Raw genomic sequence first — 15,750 nt, 5'->3', positions numbered from 1 at the left:
CTTCGGGCTATATAGAGGCTACCATAGCAGCAGTGGAGACAGTCAGCTCCTGACGATGACGATGGAGGTAATCGTCGAAAGCTCGAGATTTTATCTAGAACTGACGCGGCAAGAATACCGAGAATATTTTATACATAAGTGCCGCCGCGAAAAACTTCGTTCTCACAAGCAGAAACAGACACATACAAGATGATACCACAAATGTCTGAAGTGATAATTTTGCAACATGAAGTCACCCAAGCAATTAATTCTACTCACAATTGGAAAGCCCCTGGAAAAGATAAAATAGCAAATTTCTTGCTAAAGAAGTTCACCTCAACACATTCACATCTAACTAAATTATTTAACATACCTAAAAACAAAGATGATGTGACTTACCAAATGAAAGTGCTGGCAGGTCGACAGACACACAAACGAACACAAACATACACACAAAATTCAAGCTTTCGCAACAAACTGTTGCCTCATCAGGAAAGAGGGAAGGAGAGGGAAAGACGAAAGGATGTGGGTTTTAAGGGAGAGGGTAAGGAGTCATTCCAGTCCCGGGAGCGGAAAGACTTACCTTAGGGGGAAAAAAGGACGGGTATACACTCGCGCACACACACACATATCCATCCACACATATACAGACACAAGCAGACATATTTAAAGACAAAGAGTTTGAGCAGAGATGTCAGTCGAGGCAGAAGTGCAGAGGCAAAGATGTTGATGAATGACAGGTGAGATATGAGTGGCGGAAATTTGAAATTAGCGGAGATTGAGGCCTGGTGGATAACGGGAAGAGAGGATATATTGAAGAGCAAGTTCCCATCTCCGGAGTTCGGATAGGTTGGTGTTAGTAGGAAGTATCCAGATAACCCGGACGGTGTAACACTGCGCCAAGATGTGCTGGTCGTGCACCAAGGCATGTTTAGCCACAGGGTGATCCTCATTACCAACAAACACTGTCTGCCTGTGTCCATTCATGCAAATGGACAGTTTGTTGCTGGTCATTCCCACATAGAATGCATCACAGTGTAGGCAGGTCAGTTGGTAGATCACGTGGGTGCTTTCACATGTGGCTCTGCCTTTGATTGTGTACACCTTCCGGGTTACAGGACTGGAGTAGGTGGTGGTGGGAGGGTGCATGGGACAGGTTTTACACCGGGGGCGGTTGCAAGGGTAGGAGCCAGAGGGTAGGGAAGGTGGTTTGGGGATTTCATAGGGATGAACTAAGAGGTTACGAAGGTTAGGTGGACGGCGGAAAGACACTCTTGGTGGAGTGGGGAGGATTTCATGAAGGATGGATCTCATTTCAGGGCAGGATTTGAGGAAGTCGTATCCCTGCTGGAGAGCCACATTCAGAATCTGATCCAGTCCCGGAAAGTATCCTGTCACAAGTGGGGCACTTTTGTGGTTTTTCTGTGAGAGGTTCTGGGTTTGAGAGGATGAGGAAGTGGCTCTGGTTATTTGCTTCTGTACCAGGTCGGGAGGGTAGTTGCGGGATGCAAAAGCTGTTGTCAGGTTGTTGGTGTAATGCTTCAGGGATTCCGGACTGGAGCAGATTCATTTGCCACGAAGACCTAGGCTGTAGGGAAGGGACCGTTTGATGTGGAATGGGTGGCAGCTGTCGTAATGGAGGTACTGTTGCTTGTTGGTGGGTTTGATGTGGACGGATGTGTGAAGCTGGCCATTGGACAGGTGAAGGTCAACATCAAGGATGTCTGATGTCCAGGCAGAGCTTCAAGGAATCCTCAGAACCTTAGGCCCCCTACAAAACCTTTCACCTGACTCCATCAACCTCCTGACCCCACCGACACCCCGCACCCCTACCTTCTACCTTCTTCCTAAAATTCACAAACCCAATCATCCCGGCCGCCCCATTGTAGCTGGTTACCAAGCCCCCACAGAACGTATCTCTGCCTACGTAGATCAACACCTTCAACCCATTACATGCAGTCTCCCATCCTTCATCAAAGACACCAACCACTTTCTTGAACGCCTGGAATCCTTACCCAATCCATTACCCCCAGAAACCATCCTTGTAACCATTGATGCCACTTCCTTATACACAAATATCCCGCACGTCCAGGGCCTCGCTGCGATGGAGCACTTCCTTTCACGCCAATCACCTGCCACCCTACCTAAAACATCTTTCCTCATTACCTTAGCCAGCTTCATCCTGACCCACAACTTCTTCACTTTTGAAAACCAGACATACCAACAATTAAAGGGAACAGCCATGGGTACCAGGATGGCCCCGTCGTACGCCAACCTATTCATGGGTCGCTTAGAGGAAGCCTTCTTGGTTACCCAGGCCTGCCAACCCAAAGTTTGGTACAGATTTATTGATGACATCTTCATGATCTGGACTCACAGTGAAGAAGAACTCCAGAATTTCCTCTCCAACCTCAACTCCTTTGGTTCCATCAGATTCACCTGGTCCTACTCCAAATCCCATGCCACTTTCCTTGATGTTGACCTTCACCTGTCCAATGGCCAGCTTCACACATCCGTCCACATCAAACCCACCAACAAGCAACAGTACCTCCATTACGACAGCTGCCACCCATTCCACATCAAACGGTCCCTTCCCTACAGCCTAGGTCTTCGTGGCAAATGAATCTGCTCCAGTCCGGAATCCCTGAAGCATTACACCAACAACCTGACAACAGCTTTTGCATCCCGCAACTACCCTCCCGACCTGGTACAGAAGCAAATAACCAGAGCCACTTCCTCATCCTCTCAAACCCAGAACCTCTCACAGAAGAACCACAAAAGTGCCCCACTTGTGACAGGATACTTTCCGGGACTGGATCAGATTCTGAATGTGGCTCTCCAGCAGGGATACGACTTCCTCAAATCCTGCCCTGAAATGAGATCCATCCTTCATGAAATCCTCCCCACTCCACCAAGAGTGTCTTTCCGCCGTCCACCTAACCTTCGTAACCTCTTAGTTCATCCCTATGAAATCCCCAAACCACCTTCCCTACCCTCTGGCTCCTACCATTGCAACCGCCCCCGGTGTAAAACCTGTCCCATGCACCCTCCCACCACCACCTACTCCAGTCCTGTAACCCGGAAGGTGTACACAATCAAAGGCAGAGCCACATGTGAAAGCACCCACGTGATCTACCAACTGACCTGCCTACACTGTGATGCATTCTATGTGGGAATGACCAGCAACAAACTGTCCATTTGCATGAATGGACACAGGCAGACAGTGGTTGTTGGTAATGAGGATCACCCTGTGGCTAAACATGCCTTGGTGCACGACCAGCACATCTTGGCGCAGTGTTACACCGTCCGGGTTATCTGGATACTTCCTACTAACACCAACCTATCTGAACTCCGGAGATGGGAACTTGCTCTTCAATATATCCTCTCTTCCCGTTATCCACCAGGCCTCAATCTCCGCTAATTTCAAATTTCCGCCACTCATATCTCACCTGTCTTTCATCAACATCTTTGCCTCTGCACTTCTGCCTCGACTGACATCTCTGCTCAAACTCTTTGTCTTTAAATATGTCTGCTTGTGTCTGTATATGTGTGGATGGATATGTGTGTGTGTGCGAGTGTATACCCGTCCTTTTTTCCCCCTAAGGTAAGTCTTTCCGCTCCCGGGACTGGAATGACTCCTTACCCTCTCCCTTAAAACCCACATCCTTTCGTCTTTCCCTCTCCTTCCCTCTTTCCTGATGAGGCAACAGTTTGTTGCGAAAGCTTGAATTTTGTGTGTATGTTTGTGTTCGTTTGTGTGTCTGTCGACATGCCAGCACTTTCATTTGGTAAGTCACATCATCTTTGTGTTTAGGTATATTTTTCCTTCGTGGAATGTTTCCTTCTATTATAACTAAATTATTTAACAAATATACCTAGAAACAAAGATGATGTGACTTACCAAATGAAAGTGCTGGCAGGTCGACAGACACACAAACATACACACAAAATTCAAGCTTTCGCAACAAACTGTTGCCTCATCAGGAAAGAGGGAAGGAGAGGGAAAGACGAAAGGATGTGGGTTTTAAGGGAGAGGGTAAGGAGTCATTCCAGTCCCGGGAGTGGAAAGACTTACCTTAGGGGGAAAAAGGGACGGGTATACACTCGCGCGCACACACACACATATCCATCCACACATATGCAGACACAAGCAGACAGCAGAAAGGAAGGAGGAAGCTGATTTATCGACATAAAAAACCTACATTATGGATAGGTAGACAATTTAAGAAAATTCTTTCTAGAACGAGCAGAAACTAGCAAAATACGCAAAGCAATCACTCATATAAATACATCGGCTACACCACTGCAATTTCATAACCACTTCTACAACCCTCTAGATCACATAACATCAACAGATACGAAGAAAGTAAATTGGAAAAAGAAAACACTACGTGGCAAGCACCCGTATCATCTAACACAGCCACACATCGATCAAGACGCATCCAACACATGGCTAAGAAAAGGCAATATATATAGTGAGATGGAAGGATTCATGATTGCAGTACAGGATCAAACAATAAACACCAGATATTACAGTAAGCATATTATTAAAGATCCCAATATCACAACAGATAAATGCAGACTTTGCAAACAACAAATAGAAACAGTAGATCACATCACAAGCGGGTGTACAATACTAGCAAATACAGAATACCCCAGAAGACATGACAATGTAGCAAAAATAATACATCAACAGCTTGCCTTACAAAATAAACTTATAAAACAACGCCACATAACAAACCTGACATCATACTCACCAATAAAAAGAAGAAATTAACACAACTAATCAAAATATCCATACCCAATACAACAAATATACAAAAGAAAACAGGAGAAAAAATTGAAAAATACATCCAACTGGCTGAGGAAGTCAAGGACATGTGGCATCAGGATAAAGTTGACATTATACCAATTATACTATGCAATACAGCTACATCCAAACTTATATAAACAACTACAGAAATCTGTAATTATTGATACATGTTCAATCACCCGAAAGTTCCTAAATGCAATATAACATATATCGTACAGTTAAAAGGAAGTCACGCTTGATCAAGGTCCACGTCACTTTCCATTTTTGACCAGACATAACGTCTGAGGAAAGAAAGTAATAATAATAATAATAATAATAATAATAATAATAATAGTGTTCAGCTGTAAAGCACCACTGCTTGATTTATTTAGTCTTATTTTGGTAAAGGATAACTAGTGTTTTGGACACTTCATAACAATATTTTAGAGCTAGTGAAGTTTTTAATATTGAAATGAAAATGCTATAAAATCAGTAATATAAATGAGACATGTTACAACTAGATCATCAATTATGATGAATGTACTTTTATATCATTTTTCCCAATAAAGAATGCGTCAGGTGTTCTGAAATTATATATCCCATGACAAATTCTTTGCAGTTCTTGTTTTCTTAATGAAAGACAAATTTTCAAATCTTACTTTTGTGATGACAGGTACAGGGAAATCAAAGAAATTAGCTAAGCGGCAGGCAGCTCACAAAATGTGGCAACGGTTGCAGGATTTGCCAGTTACAGCTACAGTTGCTCCAGTACCAGATGACGATGATGAAGTGAGTTTGGAAACTACTTGTGGTATCTTATTTATTAGATTAATACATTGATAAAGTCGTATTTCCAAATATACAAATCTTCAGTTTAATAACCAAATTCATTGTTCACTAATTTTTTCAATATTGTTTGTTGCACAATAATAGGATAGTTTTGACAATAGCATGTGTATTGTGTTGGGTGTAGGGAGACATCGCCCAGCAATGTGAATTGTACAGTAAATAACATAGGAAATAGTTTCAAAAGTAAGAACAGGCTGTAAGACTTACGTACTGGGACATGCTTAGTGCTTCTTCAGTCTATCAGATGCTCTGTTATTTGGATTAAGAAGTGAATGGAAATTAAAAGTTTCTTTTGTGAAAACTCTGTTGTCACAAAACAATTTAATTTTGTGAATCACAGGATAGACTTGTCTCATGATTATAATATAGATTAGTCACGTGCTTTGTGCATCTCTCTTTAATGTGGATGGGAATCTGCTTTCTTAGAGATACAAATCATCTTCATTCTCTACTGTTGCCCTCCACTAGCATTTTAAATAAAACAGTGCTTAAATTGTTCTGTTGCTGAAGTTGAAATTGGTTTTACCCAGTGACACAGTATTTTAGAAGTAAATTTCAGTTAAAATCAGTAATTTTGAGTTGTATGAATATTTAGTTCTGTTTCATGAAGTGTTATAAGTTTATATTTTGAGCACGACAGCATTTATAATTAATAGTAAGAGTTATGTTACAGTTAATATTAAACTTGACCATATTTAGTTTGCAAATTTGAGCAGAAAAACGACTAGTTACTTGATTTAGTAACAAGCTAAGATATTCTACTGAAACTCACATTCACTGAAATATTACTGTGGTAAGTCGTCAAGGAAAACAAAACAAAGCTCAATAAATGCACAAATCAAACCTTCAATTTGGGACTCAATTTTCAAAGTAACATAAAAATGCAAAGTAATTCCCAGCTGTGATATCATGCAATCTTCTCAGCATCAATGAATCAAAGTCCAACTCCATATCTGACAAGAAAATTAACCATTAATCCGCAGCTATTTCCCTCATGAATCAAATGGCTTGTTTTACCCTCCTGCTTGTGTATAACAATTAGATATAACTTAAAAACTAAGCAATAACAAAATCTTTAAATATGCACTTGATAAAATCGCACACAGCGTTATTACAAAGTCAGTGATCAAACAATACCTATTTTTAGGATTAAACTGAATCTTTACCCTTCAGAAGTAGAGCGCGCGCGCGCACACACACACACACACACACACACACACACTTACACACTTACACACTTACAAAAGTTTCCAACTCTTCTCTTCTCACCTCATGACACAGGGTGTAATTGACATATTCTGTGATCAGATTTGGTGGCTTTGTGTTGAACTCCACCTCCCATGGTGAAAACCCCGTTGAGCTGTGCTTCACACAATTAATAACAGTTTCAAAATCTTTTAGATATTGCACCCAAGAGCTATGTTTATTGCTACAATATATCCTGCAGAACCATCCCAATTCTCTCGTATATCATTCTGCCAGATTGCTCGAAGGATAATACACTGAGATTCTTATATGCTTTATCCCTGCTGTATCTGTAAACTGAATCCAACCTTTGCTACTGAATTGGGATCCATTGCCACTTAAAATAGCTTTTGGTACACTAATCAAAGGAAAATACTCTTGTGTGAACTTGGAAATCAGACTTCTACTGGTTGCCCATTTGATTGCATACAACTTGATATATTTACTAAATTGTTCACTATTACAAAAATGTATTTGCATCCACCTCTTCCAGTTGACAGAGGCCCAAAAAGATCAACTGCTACCAGATCTCTGACCTTCTCTGGTATTATATGCTACATGCATCCCTGACTGTGTGCCTGGCTTACCTTAACTCTGACAGGTGTCACAGCTCTCAAGTTGTGCCCATACTCGTCTGACCTTATTACTGAGCAAAACATTTTCCCCTTATTATTTCAGTGCATTTGTGAGATCCATAGCTCCGGGGCACATGCTGAATTAAGTTACTGACATAGTTCTCTGAAAACATAACTTTCATTCATCACTGTTTTCGTTTGCCCTTCTGAACAAAATTCCCTTATGTATTTTGTAATATTTATTCAAATTTTCTTTCTCTGTAGTTCCCAGGTGTCCCTTTATCTGTTGTAGCTTGGGATCCTGATCCTCTGATCTTCTTATGTCCCTACATACCCTACATACGTCTTTCGCTCAGCAAACCCTTTATGTATAGCAATTTAAATTCATTTCCATCCTCTTTCTCTCTTTAGCATATCGCCAGTTCTCACTGGTAATCTTGAGAAAGCAGCAGCCACGACATTTTCAGTTCCATTTATGTACTGGATGCTGCAATTAAATTGCTGTAGGAACATGGCCCACTTCATTAGTCTCCTGTTCAACAATTTACATTCATGTAAATAGCTCATTGTTTTATGATCAGTGAACACAATCACTTCATGACCCAGTAGATAGTTTCTAAACTTGGTGAATGCCTGCACAACTGCTAACAACTCCTTTTCAGTGACCCATAACTCTGTTCATGTGTGGAAAGAGTTCTTGATGCAAAAGCTATACTCCTTAGTTCTTCGTCTCCACTTACACTTTTTTCTGTGACAGTGCCACTCCCAAACCATAATCACTGCTGTCAGTATACAAACAGTAAGTCAGGGTTGTATCTGGGTGGTATAGTAATCCACTGTTGTTTAAACTAGCTTTTATCTCCTGAAATCTTTGGTGCAGTCCTGTGTCAACATAAAAGTTGCATTTTTTTATTTATTTTTTATTTTTTTATTAGTAACTTGTTAGGTTTGGTGAGTTTAGAGTCTGATTCCTGATAAAACTTTAAATAGAAATTACATATTTCCAAAAAGGTCTTTTAATTGCTTTTTGGTATTAGGCATTGAGAACATAGCTATAGCCTAAAACCTGTCTTTCTTTGGTATCTTTCCTGTGGGTGTGATAACCTGTCCCAAGAATTCTATCTCCTTCCTGGCAAACTCACACTTACTTAGTTTTAGCTTCATGCCGCCCCCTTCTAAGGGCACCTAATACTTCCCTCAGTAGATGGCAGTAACTTTCTGAGTCAACAGATGCCATCAATATGTCGTCCACATAAATTGTCAGTTTGCTCGAAAGCTCTCAATGTAAAACATGATGTAATGCTCTTATAAAAATAGCCACAGAAATGTTCAGACCAAAAGGAACTACCTTAAACTGGTAGCATCTGCCACCATATAAGAAAGCAGTATACTGCCTACTCTTCTTGGCTAAGGGAATTTGCTACATACCATATGTCAGATCCACACTTGACATTGTTTCGGCATGGTGGAACTGATAGATCAGATCATCCGTATTTTCTGGTATTCAGCTTTCTAACATCTAATACAAGCCTCACTGATTTATCCATCTTCTTGACAACAACTAGTGGATTATTGTATTGACTATTGCTTCTCTCTATTATCCCTGTCTGCAGCATTATTTCCAGTTCTGTTTCAACTACCTTCCTTAGCGCAACAGCTGTATGGTATGGTCTCTGCATGAATGGTTCATTTGGCTTAACATTTATATCACATTCAAAGTCTGTCACCCTTACTGGCACATCAGAAAATATGTCATTTTATTCATACAACAGATCATGCAAGTCCTGCCTTTGTTCTTTACTTATCCTTTCAATATTATCAATTTTGTTTTAATTTCTGACATTGCCTTCTTCAGATCTCTGTGGCTGCCTCGCACTGTGTACCATTTTCTCTTGCCCTTTAATCCACTACAAGTGATGCTATCATCATTTTCCCTGTTAATGACTTGGTGAAGTCTATGATTAAATTAGCCCCACTTTCATCTATCTTTAACTGGTTTCTTTTGCAGTCTAGAACAGCTCCTACATCAATCATCTAATCCATCCCAATAATAAAATTCATACAGAGTTCAGGAATAAACATACAGTTTTGGCTAAACTCAATATCACCTGTCGTAAAGTACACTTGGGTCCTAACGGGTTTGCTTAACCTGTTGGTTGCACCCCTAATCCGCATTATGACTGGCAATTCCATAACTTCTGTAATGGATTTCAGATGTCCAAAAAACATTTCAGGGATCCCACTAATCCCATTGCTTGAATCAAGAAGTGCTTCAGTCTTAAACCCTCCAACACTCATTTTAATTTTTGGTTGTAATTTTATTAGTTGATTATTTCTAAAAGGTTCTTCCTCAAACATATCCTTCTCAGTACTTTGAAATTCATTTATAGCACCTCTCATGGTTGTAATATTGAATTCTCCCTCTATGCGGTTCATTGCCTTATTGCTACTCCCAGAACTAATATTACATTTTAATTCAACAGTCTGTTTCACATTTACATGTCTATTGCTTGTATCCCCTGCTGTATCGACAGCACACTGCAAAACATTGTTGTCTACCACACCAGTTTCATCAAAAAGTTCCTCAGTAGCTGCCAATAATTTCGTATTTATTTCATTTTCCTCATGATAAATTTTTTTCTCCACTGTGCTGTAGTATTTCTGGTGGCCTAGTCTTTTGTTGTTGCTTTAAACTGCTGATTACATTTATAAATTCCCCTCTAATTTCGTCTAGCCCTGACTTTGGTACCCAAAAAGTACTTATTGCTATGTATACAATTCCATTTGCATTAGGTACATCTGCTAGTGCCCCCTCTCTGCAATAAATTTTGTCTTCTGTGCATGAAGAACTATTTACAACAATAACATGTACATTACACGCAGGATCTGCCTCTGCAGCACTACTGCTTACAACACACATCTGAGGCATTGCCCCCAATAATGGATTCACAAAGATCTCCAATAATACCACGTACACCATTAATATTATTAGGTGGCTCTACTTTCACTACCTCATATACTGCATCCTCTACACTAACATCAACATCAGCATTAGCACATGCAACATTAGCAACTTTCTTGACACAAGATTGAAAATTTGCATCACCATTGACAATATTTGAAATACCACATATGCAACCAGCACAAGGAATATTAACACATAAAGAATCCACCCTTCCAATATTTGCATGCAATAGAAGCATAACTGTTACTTCATTTACAATTTTCTCATGCTGCTCAGTAGTATTAATACACACACTCAACTTTTCTAGTGTCACTACAGTATCAGAACTAACAGAATTATGATACCTCAAAATTGTTGGACTAGCGTTTCCATTGTCAGAAATATTTGAATCTTCACCATTCATTCCATCACTTGACTCAGCCCATTGAAACAAATCTCTTACATTTTCGTAGACACTCTTTTCTTTGAATTTTCTCTCTACCTTCCTTTTCTTCCCAGAACTTTCAAAAATATCTCCCCAGAATTCACCTTCACCCAAAATCCTCTCCATATGGAACGAATTAAACTGGCTATGCATGGGTGCCTTAGTCAGCCTTTCTCCCCTGGTCCTTTCCCAAGCATTGTCAGGCTTTATCCCCACTCGTACCTTAGGTGGGATACCTACTCATTTCCCCAGTTGCGAGATCTGTCTGACCCCCCAGCTGTCCCTTCAACATGATCATATTGTGGCCTATTGTAATCCCTTCTATAATTAGATCCTGAATTTCTCTTATCATTATTACAGGAATCTCTGTGGGAGTTTCTGTTGTCATCCCTGTAATTACTCTTTACCCTTCCATCTTGATTTGTCATTTTGGGAATTTTTTCTGTTTGTCAGTGGTAAAACTGTATCTATATTCCCAACATAATCAAGGAATAAGTCTGCATCATCTCCTGGAGCATTTATGAGATCACATCGTACATTTTCAGGCAATCTCCTCTTTAAAGTGGAAATGATTATTAATGGCCCCATTGGCTTGTCCAAATGTGCTAATTTTTCTATTTCCCCCATACAAAAATCTCTCATATTTCCCATTCCTGGTCTACACAGGGTATTTGCGGAGGAAATGTCAATATTTTAAACAATGAGAGTATAAGTAATTCTGAACAAAAAGTTATATGAACATAGGTCTGCAAATGCTTCGTTATGTAGGTGTAGGTATTGAAAGGAACTTTAATTCTGCAAAACTGATGTGCACAATGTGAATGTATGTGCAATACAACTTGACTGTAATGTGATTTTCTTGCAAACAATGCATGAGAACATGCCTTGTTCGTGCTATGCAACCTACCATGTATTATGGTCATGTGACGTATGTAGTACAATCACCCATTGTTGCACTGTTGTGCTGTGTATGCTGCATTATGTAGTGTACCAGTGACAGATCAGTTAGCTGTGTAGTGTATGGTGTTACTGTGTTCATACAAGAGCTGCTAACAATGTCACACATCTACAGTAATGAGGAATACACAGATGTGGGGTATGTTTATGGCTTCTGCGACGGTAGTGCTACCACTGCAAGAGAAGAATACCACAGGCGCTTTCCGACTCGACGATTACCTGATCGCAGGGTATTTACCAAAGTGTTTGTCACTTTGCGTGCAACAGGCTCTCTTCCGAGTAGATATTTTTCTTCCAAGCATGCACGTTAACAAACTTTGCAAGAACAGGAAGAAATTATTGCAAGTGTTGAGCAAGTCCTGGTACGAGCATACAAAGAATGTCCGCACATATGAATGTCCCATAGATACGTGTATGGGAAACATTACATGCAGAAGACCTGTATCATTTCACATACAGCGTGTCCAAAATCTCCACGTTGGGGACAGTGCCCAACATATTCAATTCTGTCACTGGGTAATTGAGAATAGTCATTAGCTTCCATACATACTATTCACTGACGAATCCCTGTTTTCACGACATGGAATAAACAACACACACAACAATCGTGTATGGTCATCGGAAGATACACACTCTTCAGTGTATAGCACTTTCCAAGTTCGTTTTGCCATAAATGTTTGGGGTGGCATGATCGGTAACCTTTTGATAGGTCCATTTATTATGAATCAGTGATTGATGGGAGAGAGGTACCTGAATGTTTTAGAAAATTCGTTTGTGGAACTATTGGAAGATGTTCCTTTAGCCAAGTGAACTGGAATGTACTTTCAATATGACGGTGCGCATCCACATGTTACCGCACCTATCCTAATCGTTGGATTGGCCGTGGCAGTGCTATTAACTGGCCTCCAAGATCACCTGACCTTACATCTTTAGATTTCTGTTTATGGGGTTGGATGAAATCAAAGGTGCACAAAGTGAAGGTAAATACATGAGATGAAGTGCTTCGTCGCATGATGGATGCTGCTGAATTGAATTGATTAGGAACCAACCACAGGTAATTTAACAAGCAACACAATATGTTATCGCTAGAGTGCAAAAGTGCAATGATGTTCGTGGTGTGATATTCGAACCTGCTCTGTGAACTGTACAACATCTGTATGATAAGTGTTAAAGCTGTTTGTAAAAGACATGGTACGTCTTTTTCAACTGAATACATGTAACATGCATGTTGTAATGCATTATGTACTGAATGCAAAGTAAATAAACATTATGTAAAAATATGTAACACAACTGTACTTCTCTGTAACATTGTTTTCAAGAAAAGTACATTATGGTCCAGTTGTGTTACATATACATTCACGTTGAGCACATCAGTTTTGCAGAATTAAAGTTTCTTTCAATACCCATACCACCCTAATGAAGCATTTGCGGACCTATGTGCATACATAATTTTTTGTTCAGAATTACGTTAGTATCACTGTGTAAAATATTGACCTTTCCTCCCCAAGCACCCTGTATATAGCCCCATTTAAAAAATTATTTTGGATTTTGGATTGTTTTACCTCTTCCGAGTATTTATTTAAAATCCTTTCTCAGAGTCTTCATAAGTCATGAAATTGTTCAGATTTTGGTTTGCCCATGACAAAGCTTCCCCTTCTAATGCCCCTTAATGCCCCTATCATAAACTTAATCTTTTGCAAATAAGTCATTCCATCCGCATATCGATCTCTCCAATATGCAGCAAAATTGGCAGGGTGACATTTTCCATCATTATTAAAACATCTGATATTCTGAATATTATGTATGGGCTGCATATTTACAATGTTGCTAACATTTCCATGTTCCATCTTAGTTACCTTTGAAACTATATTTTTGATTTGATTTTATATCTCAGTATTGACATCAAGCTCTAATTTACTCACTTTACTATCTACTTCATTAAATTTTCATTATACCAATATGATTCCTTTCCAATTGCCCTTTCAGCCATTCTTTCAAATTTGGAATTTTCAGCTGTGCATTTTTCATCCAACTTCACAATTTTGTCCTTTACCTCTGCATTTAATCTGACACATTCATGTTCATTTCTATGTATTTCTAACCTTAGCTTGCCTTGCAATTCTGACAGCCCGTGATTTAATCTTTACTCCACAGACTGTATACTGCTTTTTATTTCATTCATACTACTCTTTAACTTTTTTTAACTGTTCGTTCATTTGACTCCCTTGGGTTTTTAATTGCACATCTTGTGCTTGCACACTATTTTGAACATCATTTACACTTTTCTGTGATTGAACAAGAGCACTCAAAATTTCTGTGAATGTACTTACAACAATAATGTCTATTTGAACAATAATATTTTGATTTGTTAATACCACATCACTTACAGCATTATTCGCTGTTGTTGTTTCCCCCATTATGACAAATAAAGAAAACAAACACAAACATTTGCAATACACAACAATAAAAGCTACACGTAACTCGCACTTGCAGATTTACTTAACTTTTGAAGTTTACGTCTCCACTACTGCACTTTGTAGTGCCAGAAGGTACTGCCGCGCTGAATCTGCCTTTGTCTCATGTTGTACTGCACTGCTGCTGCCACCCATGTGGTTTCCACTGCTTGTATTTGCCGCCTGCATGGTTTCTGCTGCTTTAGCTGCTGACAGTCTTCTGTTGAAGTGCCAAATCTTCGTTTAATCCTTCTTCACTGCTTCTTGCCACAACCAACACTGCCTTTGGGTCGTCTGATATGAATCAGACGTCTCAGACAAGCCCCCATTTTGTAACGCTAAATGGCCCTGCTCACTACAAAAAATCTTGTCATTTTCTGTTAATGTATTGGCTGTTTAGGGATGATTTCACTTAGCTTCTTGCCAATACTAGGGTTACATGATATTTGTTCACTTAATGCAGCTGGCTGGGCTAAATAAAAAAAAATCACTGTTCAAAACATATTACTTTATTCCGGTTAAGTGGTCATATGTACACTCTAGCACTGCTCCAATGGTAAAGACCCCAAGCAACATGTGTCTGGGCCCCTCACCACTTGCGCTGCTTCTGCCACATTCAGACACACAAGGTACTTTGTCCAAAATAACAAAAACTCCTACACTTTTCCCACATTCTGGCATTCTAAAACTATTTTCTATGTCTAAATATCACTGTTATTGAGCAAATATAACTATTGTATTTTAATTCCACGGAAAATCTTGTAAGACATATGGCCCGTGGATACATTATGTAAGCATACTGATTCTCTGCAAAAATAACCAACATGTGGTAATAGGCTCTTCGCATTATTTCAGAGAGCCTCTGTGATGTTGTCTGGCACTGACCATTGATGTTGTTGTAATGTTATATGGGCAACTGGTTGGAGGTGTTGGTGGACAAGAGCTTGTGTTATTTCAGTGGAAGCTAAGTAACCAACTACAATAGGGTGTCCAGGATTGTCGGGTTTATGGATGCTGGGAAGGACGTAGAACATAGGGGTGTGTGTGTGTGTGTGTGTGTGTGTGTGTGTGTGTGTGTGTGTGTGTGAGAGAGAGAGAGTGAGAGAGAGAGAGAGAGAGAGAGAGAGAGAGAGGGGGGGGGGGGGAGGCTCATTGTGATGAAAAGGGACAGGTCTAAGGATTTTAGTAGATATTGGAGATTTTGTTTGATGTCTAGGGAGGAATCACTGCAGCAGAGATTGTAGGTGGAATAGTCACAGTTGGTGGAAGCTTTCTGTCAGTCAGTCAGTCACTGATTTGTCATGAAAGTGGTGGAACCTTTGTCTGTAGGGAGGATGATTAAATCAGGATCCATCTCGAGATTATCGAAGGGTGTACTTTCTTCTGTTGTGGGGTTTGTGTTCTTTGGAAGAAACCTGGGGAAGGATGGTGAGCCCAAGTTGCAGCTAAGGAATTCCTGGAATATCTGTTGTGAAGCCATTGTACAACTGTCTCCTGAATCAGTACTGAGA

General features: G+C 40.0%; 1 protein-coding gene across 3 annotated transcripts in view; it reads left to right on the top strand.

Moving 5' to 3' along the window:
* The window catches only part of LOC126175666 (RISC-loading complex subunit tarbp2), a 130,382-nt gene that overhangs the window by 78,881 nt on the left and 35,751 nt on the right, over positions 1–15,750 (top strand). For all 3 annotated transcript variants that reach the window (XM_049922579.1, XM_049922577.1, XM_049922578.1), the window contains exon 5: positions 5,445–5,560. In XM_049922579.1, coding sequence (XP_049778536.1) covers positions 5,445–5,560 — 116 coding nt within the window. The remainder of the gene's footprint in view (positions 1–5,444; positions 5,561–15,750) is intronic.

Source organism: Schistocerca cancellata, chromosome 3, assembly GCF_023864275.1.
Source record: "Schistocerca cancellata isolate TAMUIC-IGC-003103 chromosome 3, iqSchCanc2.1, whole genome shotgun sequence".
Taxonomy (NCBI): domain Eukaryota; kingdom Metazoa; phylum Arthropoda; class Insecta; order Orthoptera; family Acrididae; genus Schistocerca; species Schistocerca cancellata.
This window is presented reverse-complemented; position numbering and strand designations above follow the sequence as displayed.